At 33.5% G+C, this 14628-nt stretch overlaps 2 protein-coding genes across 2 annotated transcripts; both read left to right on the top strand.

Moving 5' to 3' along the window:
- LOC18594050 (ethylene-responsive transcription factor 4) lies at positions 6542–7460 on the top strand. Its single transcript, XM_018124527.1, has one exon. The coding sequence runs from the start codon at positions 6713–6715 to the stop codon at positions 7241–7243; it is 531 nt and encodes a 176-aa protein (XP_017980016.1). The 5' UTR covers positions 6542–6712; the 3' UTR covers positions 7244–7460.
- LOC18594048 (protein yippee-like At5g53940) lies at positions 11162–14203 on the top strand. Its single transcript, XM_007021495.2, has 5 exons — positions 11162–11406; positions 13239–13282; positions 13584–13692; positions 13805–13860; positions 13945–14203. Exons 1-5 carry the CDS (start codon positions 11311–11313, stop codon positions 14027–14029), a joined length of 390 nt encoding a protein of 129 aa, XP_007021557.1. The 5' UTR covers positions 11162–11310; the 3' UTR covers positions 14030–14203.

Here is a 14628-nt window from a genome sequence, read left to right as displayed (position 1 = left end):
TTTAGATTCACTTCCTCACAAACAAGAAGAATAACAAATCTTGCCACAACAAAACCAACAACAGTTTATGGCAAGCAATTCAAGCATAAAAGTTGAAGAAATGGATATATATGAAGATCCTCCATACATCTATATTCTTAGAGGATCAACAGCACTAGCCGTCTCCAAGTTGACGTTCACCATTGATGATATTCCACTAACAAAATGGGCAAAACAATTTTAAGAATTCCACTCTTGGCTAGAAACCAGAAGGTTACCAGAAAACAGTCATTATACTATTCTAATGGAATTTGAATCAAGGTTTACAGGGACATTAAGAAATTGGTGAAACACTATTGATCAGGCAGACCACATGCAATTCTTGGTCTTACAAGATTTTGGGCAAGTTGTTCAAATTCTCCATATATACTTTCTTGGAAGTCTTGATGATCTCCAAACTTTGCAAAGGAAAGAATTTCTTCAAAGAAGATGTTGTTCTTTCAAAAAAGGCAATCTTAACAGACATTTCCAAAAGATGAAAAAACTATTTTATATTTTTGGAGCCTTTACAAGCTTAAAACACGTTTTTCTTTCGTCACTATCGGATCCAGTTTAGGCAGCGGTCACCAAAGCCCTTTAATAGCAAAGATAAGACATTTTTTCCCTTACTCATAGAGAAATATATCAGGAAGTCCATGTTGCTCTTGAAGATATCAGCCATAGAAGAAAAGTAGTCAAGAAATAAAAATTTAGAAAGAGTTTATGAAAGAACATAATAGCAAATAAAAAGTCCTAAAATTTGATACTGCAATTACAAAACAAAAATGAAAAAGCATTTCAAAAAATACAAAATAACTAGAGCTTATCCCCTCACATCGTAGATACGGGACCAAATGGAAATATCTCAAGAAAATGCCCCCAGGTAAAAGAACAAAATCGACAAAGTGTTTCATCTGCAACCAGTAAGGGCATTCTGCCAAACAATGTCCTACCAATAAGAAAAATAATGCAAAGATGTTCTAAGACATGCAACAGAAGACTGGAATTAATCTAGATGAAGAAAATCTTGAATCAATCTTCTCAGTAGAAGACCAACCCTTAAACAAAACCCTGTTTGCCATCCAAATTGCCACTCTTGACTTAGACATCGAAACTGAAGACTTCTTTATGATACAACTCCAACTTGACCTTCCTTCCTAATTGAAAAGTCAAAGTCTTCCTAATCCACAAGTACCTTCCACACCAGTCTCCATATATCCATCAAAGTACAATCAACTAATCCCTATAATATCTTTTTTTGACACTGCAATAGCACAAACAGTAATGAACCCAAAAATATTACCCAAGGAATTCTAGATACCTTATGAAAGGTACTTCAAGACAACTTCAGACCAAACTTTCACTACTCATCTAATCAGTAAGCCAATTATTATCCAGTTTTTCCCCCAATGCTCCATCACAACTAAGTACTTGGATCAGGGCTACTTGGAAAAGATATAGTTGTCAGATTTGACATTTATCATGAATGCTAGCATTTAAGAATACTTCCAAATGGGATCAGATACAAAAACTCTTTCAAACCTTTGGTTTCTATCCCAAAGTTTTATTCTCTTCGACAACTAGAAGAGCAAAGTCATATGATAGTCGAACTCCTCAAGTAAAAAGTATGTGCTAACTTTCGCTCAGAATTCCTTCTGAAATGCAACAATCCTCTTTAAAGAATCCTAAATTCTTTATTAAGCTCCCATTCAAGCTTAATGTAGACATTAACCCCACCAAAGCAAGTCATTCAAGCATGAATCCAGAACATCAAAACTTGGAAGAAAAGAAATGTAAAGAATTATTACAACAAAGATTGAATGAGCCATTAGATTCTCAATGGGCATGTTAAGCCTTTTATGTTAACAAACAGGTAAAGCAAGCTAAGGGCAAATTGAGATTGGTCATCAACTACTAGCTTCTTAATCATTTTCTACTTGATGACAAATGTCTCTGCCTAGCAGGAATTCAATCTTCTCAAGTTTGGCTCAAGCAAAGTTTTTCTCAAAATTTGACCTTAAAGCAGAATTTTGGCAATTAGGGATTATTCTTGAAAACAAGCCAAAAACAAGATTTTGCATACTCAATCATCATTACCATTGGACTATTGTACCATTTGAGCTGAAAATCGCACCATCACTATTTCAGAAAGCCATTATCAAAATCTTCCAACTTATTTTGGGCCAAGCTCTTATTTACATAGATGATATTATCTTATTTAGCTCAACAGAAGAAAACCATATACAACTCCTTCAATAGTTTTCAAAACTAATCTTCAAATACGGAGTTATGCTTTCAAAGACAAGATGCAAATATTCAAGTTTAAGATAAACTTCCTTAGAATACATATAGTCCAAGAAAAATATCAACCAAACCCCCACATTTCACAAGAACTACTAAAATTCCCAAACCAAGATCTTACAAAGAAGTAAGTTCAGCAGTTCCTTGGTGTTATGAATTATCTCAGAAATTTTGTCCCAAAGCTCTCAAAGTACACTAATCCTCTGAGAAAAATGCTTAAGAAAGACTCTCCAAACTAGGGACCAGCCCAAACTAGAGCCATTCAGAATCTTAAGTAAAAATTTCAAGACTTGAAACCACTATAAATCCTGTCTGATGGTAAAAGAGTTCTACAAACTGATGCTAGCGACAAATATTTAAGAGCGATTTTCTTGGAAGAAAAACAAGGTAAGAGGCGTATTTATGCATACAAAAGTGGAAATTTTTCAAGCTTTGAAATACATTATAATTTTACTTTTAAAGAAATCTTTGCAGTCAAAAAAGTAATCATAAAATTTGAATTTCATCTTATTAGGCATCACTTTTTAGTAGAAATGGTTATGCCCTTCTTTGCTCAGATGTTGAAGTTCAAACAGAAGGCAGTTCCACATCCCCAGTTATTAAGATGGATAAAATGGTTTTCAAAGTATTCTTTTGAAACCAATCATATCAAAGGGAAAACAAACCATTTTGCAAATTTCCTATCCAAACCTTCCCAAAAACCTAAAATCATGATGTTTAATGCAAAACCCTCAAGGTTCACACTAAAACTAGGAACCTACATTACAGGGTCATCCTCCTCACCCTCTACCCCAATAAGTCTAAACCTTCATCCTGACTATCCTTCTGAAGTTCTCAAGCTAGTCCAAGAAGGAACATCTCACCAAAAAACTAAACAAATGATTTTTGAATACCAAATCAAAGTTTTTAGAAAATATGATGGTCTTATCTTGAAACCTTATGGTTTTCATCCAAAATACCCTTTCATCCATCTTTTCTACTACGAGTTCATGGAATTTCCTAATGAATTAAAATGGATATTTTGGTACTTAAACCATAAGCACCACATTGTTATCCAGCTTCATATTATGGATTTCTTAGAATTCATAGAAAAAGTGATGAATGAAGAAATTGAGACATGGTGAAAAAATTTTATGGATATCCTCACATGGTTCTATCCACTTTCTCATTGGAAGGAACTACCCATATCAAAGGTAGGAAAGAAAAAAAAGATAGTCATTTTTATCCTCTACAAGCCTCAATATTTCGTGACGCTTGGAAAAGCTGCCTAACTTGGTACTATACCCTTAGTTTGGGCATATAAGTCATTTCCTTACAATATCAAAAAACTTGACAAAGAATACAAGGAGTTTCAAAGACCAATCTATCAACATAATAGGATCATCCCTGATCACATCTAGCCTTCATTAGAAATAGAGATGTCATGGGATTACTTTCTTGAGACACTTAGACCCTATCATGACCAGATTAAAGCAACACTAAAAGAATACAATGAAAAGATTCTAGACCCTCGTGAATGGTCTCAAGACCCCTGGGACTACGGAGAAATCAATGAAGATAAGATTGCACAGCTCTTTATAAAGCCACCTTGTGAAACGTGCAAAGGACATTATGATACAAAACTTGAATCCCTTTCCTTGCACATGTATATTTGCAAGGAAAGAAAACAACAGATGATAGTGGAGCTCAACCTTACCTCTGACCCAAAAACAAATTATGACTAAAACTCTAGTATGAGTCACTATCTGTCAGTATGAGTCACTATGGTATGTTAGTACAAGTGTCTATACCCATCTTTATCTTGTACTCGTCTTTATCTTTTCAGTCCAACGTGTATGCTTATCTTTTCACAGTGTAAGTTTTGTTGTTTCCAAATTCTTTGCCTATAAAAGCAAAGGACCTCTTGTAATATGGGGCAGAACACCCTTAGAAATAAAAATCGTGTGTGTCTTCCAACATGAGTTTCTAAGTCTTTCTCTTTCTTTCTTAAGGGTTATCACATGGAAATATGCACAATTCTCTCGTGAGTTTAGATCCTTGAGTATGCTCTACACTTGCCATCCTTGATGGAACTTGTATATCGGAAAGAATTATGTTCTCAAAGACGATGATGAACTAGAATTGACAAGGTTGAGCAATGAAGATGAATTGTTTAAAGCCACTTAGGTTATCTTGATAAATGAAAGGCCCATGCCACCTTTAGGGCCAAGAGGGTCGTGTTTGGCCAGTGCATACCTTTTATCTGGGATAACTTATTTGTCTCTATACTATTCAATCTTCACATAGCCTGCTAGTCGTCTTTGTATAAAAGTAGTTATTTTTATAATTATTATTTTTAAATTTAAATAATAAGATTATATTTTATTTGTAATTGTATGCATTTTAATGTAATCATGTTATTTGTATTTAAAATTTTAATTGTTTAAAAAAGTTACAAATTGTGTCGTATAAAATTTAATTCGACCCATTTGATAAACGTGATAAACATGTCATATCATGTTACATGTTTAATAAATGTATTCATATTTATATTTAGGATTCAAATAAATTTAATTAATCATATCATATTTGTGTTTTATCCATATAACTATTAATATTTTACATTCACATGATATGATTAAGACACACAAATATGAATTACCAAAATAAAGTAAAATATCCTTATAGAAAGTAAGATATGATACGTTTGTTTAGATACGATGCCCAATGCCAAGATTAAGATACTACATACCTTATAGAGAGTGCACATTCAAGATTATTGCTAATAAAGAATTATTAATAGTATTGGAATCCAAAATTATTTATTATCAAGACGAACCAATTTTATTAATTAAGTTATCTTTATGCATGATACGTAATTATCCATATATACTTGAGAAACTCATTTTATTAATGCTAGTTATTTCTTAAGATCCATCATGCTTATAATTGAATTTTTTCTAAATAATGGTCAACTTGTTATGTACATGAACTCTATACTCTATAGGAAATAACTCTGAAAGCTAGCCTTTATTTGATTTTTTTTCCTATAATAATTGCATTAAGGATTTTTTTTGTTCAAAAAATGAGAAAAATATTTTTGGATGGATAAAAATAAATTTCCTCGTCACTTCAAGTCTACTACTCCTACTCCACTACAAAACGTGTCAATATCACAACCAGACAACCAATTCACTTGCAGCCGTTCGATCCCATTGACCACTTCAAAGCCGACAGCAGTTTCCAAGCGAGTTCGAGAAAATTACGAGATCCGTCTCACGCGGCATGAGCGCCCCAAATAATATCGACCAAAAACATTTAAAGAAAAAAATTAATAATTAATAGAAACCGCCGTCACTTGAGTGCCTTTTCCGTTAATCTGGACGACAACCAAACAAAGCAACGTCAAAATCGCCGTCTTGGCCGCCGTTAACCAACGCCGCCCTGAATAGACTCATTTGCCACACGTTTGACACGTGGCGTCTTAAGATTATTGCAGGGTGGACCCACTGTGTCTTTTTGTTGCGGCAGGGCGGCTACGGGTTGGGATTTATATAATTTTTATTTTAATTAACTGTATAATATGGTTGTGGATTAGTGCAGTCAGAGACTTGGCTGACTGAGTCACTAGAATCTGGTACAACCGATACTACGTTAATTATGGAATAATCTCTTAGATTTTCACACGTGTCAGATAGTATGCGCAGGTGCTTGAACGCGGTTTTCGGGTACTTCCATGGTTTTTCCTCGAAGAAACCATTTTAATCTTTTAAAATAATAATTTTAATTAACTTAAAAAATGTATGAGATAATTATTCTAATTTTTAAATATTGAATTTATTTTTTTATTATAAAAAATTAAAACATACTATTAATAAACTCTGATATACCCATAAAAAATTATCCTTTAATGAATAAATAATTTTGTGATTACCTTGTTTTAAAAATTAATTGTTTTATTTGTTATGAAACTGTCATCCCTTCCTTCCTAGGTGCATAACTTTCTTTCTTTCTTTCTTTTTTTAATTATATAACTTGTTAAAAAACAGGAAATTAGTGCTATAAAACTGCCAAAATTCTTAAATTTAGACAAATTTTAGCAATAGTGAATAGAATAAAATAAGGCCAACAAAAACAAGACAAATTAAGCAATTAGTACGACAGATGTAATTAAATTGATACTATCAGAAACAAGTGGTGCAAAATGATTAGTAGCCGGAATCGACTTAAAGTGGTTCGGGCAACAGAAAACCAACTCCCACAGATACTGCTTTGACTGCACACAACAAAGCGCCGATACGATGCGTATCGGTGCTCAGCTTCCTCTATATAAGCCAGCCCCCTCTTCTCCGTCCTTTGTAAACCAATTTCACTTTCCTGCGTTCTACAATTTGAAAAGGAAAAAAAGAAAGCCATGGCTCCGAGATCAAAAGCCAGCCCGGTTAACCCGATTTCCGACCCGACTTCCAGGGAGATCCGTTACCGCGGCGTTCGAAAGCGCCCATGGGGCCGTTACGCGGCGGAGATCCGGGACCCGAGAAAAAAGACCCGAGTCTGGCTCGGTACCTTCGACACAGCCGAGGAAGCAGCGCGTGCATACGATGCGGCGGCACGCGAGTTCCGTGGCGCTAAAGCCAAGACTAATTTCACAGACAACAACAACAACGACTTCACCCGCAGCCCCAGCCAGAGCAGCACCGTGGAGTCGTCTTCTCCGCCGCCTCTAGACCTCACTCTCGCCAACGCGAGTTTTTCGCTCCCCGTGACGACTCATCGTCCGGTGTTTTTCTTCGATGCCTTTGCATCTACCGGTGCGGGCTGCCCGGACACCTGTGGAGCCCATAGCGATTCGGATTCGTCGTCGTCGGTTGTTGATTTCGAAGGAGGGGTGCAACGGAGAGTGTTTGATCTTGATCTTAATCAGTTACCAGCTGAGATGGATTGATTTTCCCTTTTGGTTGGATGTCGTTTTGAGGTTTAATTCTCTGCGATTTGGCGTTCCTATGCTTTCTTTTTTTGGGTTAAAAGCTGACATGTAATGTATATAACAATGTAACTCCTGAAGATCTATTTTTGGCAACTTGAGAAAATTTTCTCAATGTTGTTTCTACTCTTATTATGATTAAATTTTAATAACGAAATTAAATATTTTTCTTATCTAATTTATCTAGCTCTTTATTTATTTTTTGTGGAAATGGAGATCAATTACCGTTACCAAACAAACTGATTATTAATGGTATAATAAAATAGATTTATTATAGTTAATTTATTATTAATGTTATGAATTTTAATACATAAAAAATATTATCTGATCCGGTATTTTCAAAGAGGTTGATTAATATGTTCATTTCATAAAACTATTTTAATTAAATTAAAAAATTGTATGAAAAAAAATTATTTCCTGAATATCACTTTTAACCCACTGATAGTAAATATTTCGTTATTCTTCTGAATTTTCCTTTTTTTTTAACAAAAAAAAAAAGTTTTCTTGTTACTGTTACTCTATCTGGGATCCCGGCCGTCCAGGCAACCAAGCGACACGTCTATGTCAAAGTTTAGGTTGCTTTGCGAGAGGTTCGGCGGGTGAAAGAAAATCATGTGGGGTGACATCACCGCGGGTCCCATTACGTACGGAAACCGCACTCAGTACGTAATGAGAAAAAAAAGAAGATCGGCTGCTCCGCCGAATCAAAAATATCTGCTAGAGATCAAAGCCGTCTATTGGATCTGATTCCATGGGCGGTTTTAGATCCAAGGGTTGAGAAGTGAGGAGCGTGTGGGCGCACTTGGTAATGGTATTCTTTAAGAGAGGAATCGACGGCGGGAAGTGAGAGGCGGGAATCAAGTGGGTAATGGGGTCCAATTTTAGCGGGGGAAGAAATTCCGTGTTGACGAGGTTCATGTCGGGATTTCGGTTGTCGTCACGTGCACCTTCGCCGCCCAATTAAATATTTTACTGTATTACATTTTTTTATATTATTAATCGGGGACTTACGCGAGAAAGGAATAGGAAAAAATAATAAAGCCAATTTTTTCTTCTTCTTTTTTTGGCAATTTGTAATAATACATCATACCTTTTAATATGAAATGGCTAGTGGCTACCATTTTTATATATTTAGCAGCACGTGCTAGCAATTAGTTACCCTTTGTGGACGTTACCTAACCAAACGAGTATATCAATGTAAATAATTTTTTTACTGTTTAATTAATATAAAATTTTTTTATTGTAATAATTTTGATTTAAAAAACAAGGGGTCCACACGTGAAACAGTCTTCAAAGAGGTGACCCCGGCGGCCGCTTTTGCAGTGGGCCCCAGTCTTCGTGTCGTCTTGAATCCGCCAACATAACTTTTATTTCTTGCCAAATGTTATAAGTGCATTTGTTAAGATAATTTTTTAAATGAAATTCAAAATTAATTTTAATAACTGCTTTACCCAATTATCATTCGCCACTTGTCTCGTTTCACGTGAAACTTTTGTACGGGTACTTTTGGGCGGCTGAGAAAGGGGCTGTAGGCTTAGGGTGACATGTCCGAAGGTGAGTGACAGTTCAGCCGGCTGGTCGCCATTTGGACTAGTTGGGGCCGCAAGTGATGGGGACTGGCGACGCGGTTGTGTGAAACGTTGTGGATATTTTTTGAATGCGGAAATGTGTCCGCTTTTAAAAATTTTTAAATTGCTTTTTGTTTTTTTACGTGGCAGAGTTTGGGCGGCTGAGGAGTATTGCTGACTTGCAGTGTGACTTGACTGACTGTCCCCATTTATTTCTGTAAGTATGATTTTTTTTTTGGTATAATTGAAGATGGGAGATTCGAGTATGTTTTTTAAATAAGAGAAATTATGTATCAATTAATGAAATAAATGTTTGAATATATATATGTATAATTTTATTTATATTTTTATATAAAATAAAAAAATTAATATACTTATAATTTATAAAAATTCAATTTTGTGCATAGTTATAGAAAAATTATATTATTTATTAAAATTCTTTAAATTTTGAGATGATATTTATATAAATTAAATACTGTTTAAATTTAATACGAATAATATTTTTGAATGCATTAAAATCATCATCTAATTATATAGTTAGTACATTGTCTATTTTTAAATTTACTAAAAGTAACATATTAAGTAAATATTTCTAAAATAATAATTTAATTAATAAGCCTTAATCATAGGTGTGACCCAAGCCCAAAACTTAGTACTTTGTTTAGCCTTTTTTTTTGTTTTTTCAACTTATCTTGAATTCGAATCAAATAAAATTTTGAGAAGTTTAAAAAAAATAAAATTTTTACAAAAATAAAGAAAAACTCTAAAGGAAAGGTATTTTTTTTCATCTTTTAAAAACACATTAACTTTTTAGAGAATTTTTCTTTTTGTTTCAAAATGTCCCAATCTATTAAAAATAATCTTAACATTATCCTTTCAAAAAATACACTCTTTTTCTTTTAAGTTATATAAAAATAGTTTTTTATATTTTCAAAAAATTGTTCTAGATAGATAAAAAAATAAAGTTAACTCTTTTACATTATGAAGAAAGAAAATTGTGATTAATTGAAAGTTAATTATTAAATACTCTTTTATGGTAATTTAAATTAAAATTATAATATATATAAGTTGTTTTATCCAACAACTTATCGATAAACAATAGCTTCTAAAAATAAATTTATCAAATCATTTTAACTTAATTTTAACTATTATCTTTCATAAGAGTTTCATAATAAAGGAGCTCTTAGTGTTATTTTATTTTTTTACATAATGTTTTGAAAAAAAAGTGAATTATTCAAAAAATTAAATAAATTTTTATTTTTTATTACATTTGATCAAGCTCTTTATTTAAAACTTAGATCAAGAGGTCATTTGAATTATTGAATAATTAATTATCATTAATCAAAATAATTATTATCATTTTATACCCTTAACACCCTAACGTAAAGAGTAAAAATGTTACAAGGTTAGTCATCATACCACATCTGATATGTGTCATGTCAACGTCACTTAAAAATAATAATAAATAATATTTTAACTAACAATAATTAGTCAACTATTAATAATTGAATGAACATGATAAAAAAATAATAATCTATTTTAAAATTTTCAAATAATTCAAAATATTTTAAAATATTATATATTTTTCATTAATCTGTCGTTTTCTCCAAAAGAAAATAGGAAACCAACATTGCCACGTGATGATATTATATTATATTTAATTAAAAAAGTATCACGTTTAAAATGAAATGAATCCAAATCACTTCCTAGTGAGAACAGCATGATGGTAGTCATCAACTACGGGGCCATAACCTTGGAGCCAGATACATTGGATAGTTCCTTCCTTCCCAATTCCCATAACTTCTCTCAACTAGTCAATCCCCAAGCTTTTCACCAAACCCATTGCTTGGCTCTTTCTCATCCTCCTTTCCTTAGCCTCCTCTTATTGAATTGATTATTAGAGGCAATGAAGCCATAAAAGCAAGAATTTTGAATGAAAAAATGACTAGAATTTCACTATTTTAATCGGTATTGTTAAAATATAACGAGACATTAATATGTTTTTAACACCAATTATTCAAGTTTAATTTGATATTATCAACTAAAGGGTGTGAGAAATCAATAATTACTAAGCAATTTAGCACTTTTTCCAAGTTCTATTCTCATCTCACATAAATACATATCCTATGGTTCTTGGCATTTACTTTTAATTAAGAACAAATGCAATGGATGGATGTAGATATCTGTGAACAACAACTTCACACTGGATTCTTTAGGATACCACAAGCCCAATCCAACCTAACCAAAGCTGAGACTTGACTAAAATGGTTCATGGGCTTTTTACTGCCACTATCCTTATCACCACCAAAGCTCTTATCATAAAGTGTACAACTCATGTACCTCTGCACTTAATCCCTCCCCACCTCAGTAATCTCACTTTATTTATCTTCGAAACTGAGATTCTGCCATAGCTGTGAAAAGAACAGAACAGCAACAAAACAAAAAAAGAAGAAGGGGAAAATGGGAAGGATATTTGTGGTTGAGCTTGATGGAAGGTCTTACAGATGCAAGTTTTGTAGAACTCACTTAGCTCTCCCTGAAGATCTTGCTTCCAGGGTACCCACTTTTTTCTTTCTCTCTCTTTCTCTTTTCATTTCTCAGCCCTTTGTTTTACAATTATCATCGAACAACCCTTTTTGGTGGTAAAAGTTGGTTCTTTTGGAAATTATTGATGGAAGAAAGTCTTAAAGTTGAGAACTTTTGATGTGTGGATAGCAAGATAACATTAGAAGCATGATAAAGAAGTACTATTTGGTTTTGTGATGGTTGTTGATGATAGGTTGTGTAATGAATATGAGTGTATTTGCAAATGTAATTGGCATTTAATTAAAGATGATATATAAGAACCTCAAAGTTTAGGAAGGCAATAGTTGAAGAATGAAGCAAGAGAAAAGTGGTGAATTGGCGGAAAAAAAGGAAAAAATTGTGAAATTTCGTTCAGAATTTATTAAATTAGTAATTTTGTGATCAAATTTTGTTGATTCATATGGGATCACAACTGTGGATATCACAGTTCAGAATCAACTACATAAAAAGAGTTACACCAAAATTACCTTACCTAAGGGTCTTGGGTTCTCTTAAGATGGGAAATTTTCTTTGCTTGATGTAATCATTTATGCCATGCCTAAAGGCCTCGTGTTCTGAAGATTACCTTACCTATAAATTAATTTGCTTTTCCTGTTAGCTGTTGTTCGATGTATCAATTATGCCTTGTGTCCTTGCTTGGCTTGTTTCAAATGTTAAATGCATTGTGTGCACATTGTGGACTGAAGTTTTTGATTTACCTTCTAAAGATACATTGCTTCTGGGCATTGTTGTCTGCAGTATGGGGATCGTGGAACCTTCCATGTTGAAAATTCTTTGTTGTGCTATTTCTTTCTCACATGTATCTTTTTCTTAATTGTAATGAGTTATCCCTGGTAACACCACTTAGTATCCAGGTTATAGTCAGTCGTTCTTTTAAGTTGAAGCCAACAAAGCCATCTTCTAGGATACCTTAGAATTCCAAGAAAACAGAATATGCACTGGTGTGAAAATGAGGGTTCTTTTTTGTTGTTAGTCATAATTGAATGGAAATATTATTCTCAGTAATCACAAACTATGGTCATGTACTTACTCAATGCTAATTGGTATTTCCTCATTTCTGAGCAATTTTAAGGAGTTTGTATGCATACCTGGGCTTCTAAATAGGTCCATATGTCTCCTGATCAGTTTTCTATGGGCAATCCAAGGATAGCAGCAAGGGACAACCTTGGAAATAGGACAATACAAGAATCACCAAGATTGATCCCCAATCCAATTATTTATGGAGATGGTTTCCACCTTTTTCAATGACCTCATGACAACACAAGAATTACCAAGATCATTTCCCAATCCCATTTTTTGTGGAGATGGTTTCCACCTCTTCCAATGACCCCACTCAAGATTAAGATGATATATTCAATCCTGAAAACTACACAATATAGGGATGCTGCATGCTTTGAAATCTGTAAGATTAGCTAAATAAAAAATATACTTTCAGTATCAATATAAAGCAGCTCTGATGAACATGTATGTAGATTTACTTTTAGACCACTGCAGAGTATCAGTCCTTATTACTAATTATCTGTTAAATTGGATACTAATTATCTGTTAAATTGGTGTTTCTATTTGTATTTTTAGATGGTTAGTTGATTCTCTATTGCTCTCTCGCACATATTTCTTCTCTAGTTTTTCCATCACTATGTGTGTGTGAGAGAGAGTTTATTGATATACAATTAGTTTCTCTCAGCTGCACACCTTGCTTCTTAATTTTTCATTTTCTTATTTTATTCTGATATAAACAATGCATACAGTTGAACTCCCTTCTAGTTTGCTAACACTTTTTGCCATTTTCCCTATTTATTCAGTCTTTCCATTGTCGCAGGGGGAAAGCCTACCTCTTCAACAATGCGTAAGATCTCACAATTTCTTCAATGATTGATTGACTGAAAATCTTTTGTTGATGGCAAATCATTTCTTCACTGATTTTTTTTTCAAAAGGAATTTGCTGTTTTTATTCAACCACCTAAACCTGCTGGCAAATTCTTCTAGCTGTTTTGATTTCTGCAATACTGAAGCTATTGTATTATGATTCTGTAATCTTTACAAAAGCCATGCATCTTCGAAATGTCATAAGGGACATTTTCCTGTGAAATGGTTCATAATCAGATGGATGCTTTGAGTTGCTTAGTGTTTAGAGTTTCATACTTCAGGGTGAACATAACAGTTGGAGCCTTAGAAGACAGGGTGATGATTTCTGGAATGCATACTGTGGCAGATATATTTTGCTGCTGCTGTGGACAAATTGTTGGCTGGAAATATGTAATATCTCTCTCTAAGTTATACACTTATTTATTAAGATAAATTGAGATTGGCAGTGCGTCTAGTACCCAAGATGTAGTCATAATCAAATCTAACCAACTTTGCTGGGCAGGAGGCAGCACATGAGAAGAGTCAAAAGTACAAAGAAGGAAAGTTTGTTCTCGAGAGGTAGAACTTTTTACCTTTGGTTTTCATTATTTGTCCTCGAAAATGAAACATCATATAGGTTTATTTGTTGTTTGCACGAGACAGGGGGAGGATCGTTGATGAAATCGACTTCTCATCAGAAGTATACATTGATACCCGTCCTAGCATGAGTGACAGCGAAGATGCTTAGGTTGTAACAACTGTTTCATTATGTAAATCTACCAATAGCAGGTGTAATTTTGTACATATCTGAGAATAATGTAATAATTGCCAGGGAAGATTAGGTATTGCAACTTGATTCCTATGAGAAAGTACTTCAACTATGTTACAAGTTTAATTCATGATATTGTTTTGATAACTACAAGCCTACTCTCAATCCCTTGATGTTTCTGATTCAAACCTTTCTATGCTCTTTCTGGCATATCACTCTGGATTCTACATATCCCACTTTAACCTGAAATTTTGTTCTTTCTTTACTTGGGGACCATGCCCTAAAAACTAACAGAATAATAATGGATTCCTCGCTCCACTTTCCCCCCTCGTTAACAATTCCAGGATGAGCTTGATTACACATACAAGTAAATGTGAAACTACCCAAACTTTCTCAAGTTATTTTGCTCATGCTAATATAAAATCCCTTTATTCATAAATAAATAATTTTGAGATGAATTTTTGGATACATAATTTATATGATAAGACTGTAATTAACATATATCAAATGTTATATTGAAGTATTTCCCAAGATAAAAAAGAAAAGAAAATTTTGGGAAATGAAATGTATATTCCATG

The sequence above is a fragment of the Theobroma cacao genome, chromosome 7 (genome assembly GCF_000208745.1).
Source record: "Theobroma cacao cultivar B97-61/B2 chromosome 7, Criollo_cocoa_genome_V2, whole genome shotgun sequence".
In the NCBI taxonomy this organism is placed as follows: Eukaryota; Viridiplantae; Streptophyta; class Magnoliopsida; order Malvales; family Malvaceae; genus Theobroma; species Theobroma cacao.
Note: the sequence above shows the minus strand (reverse complement) of the source record. Positions and strands in the feature narration are given on the sequence as shown.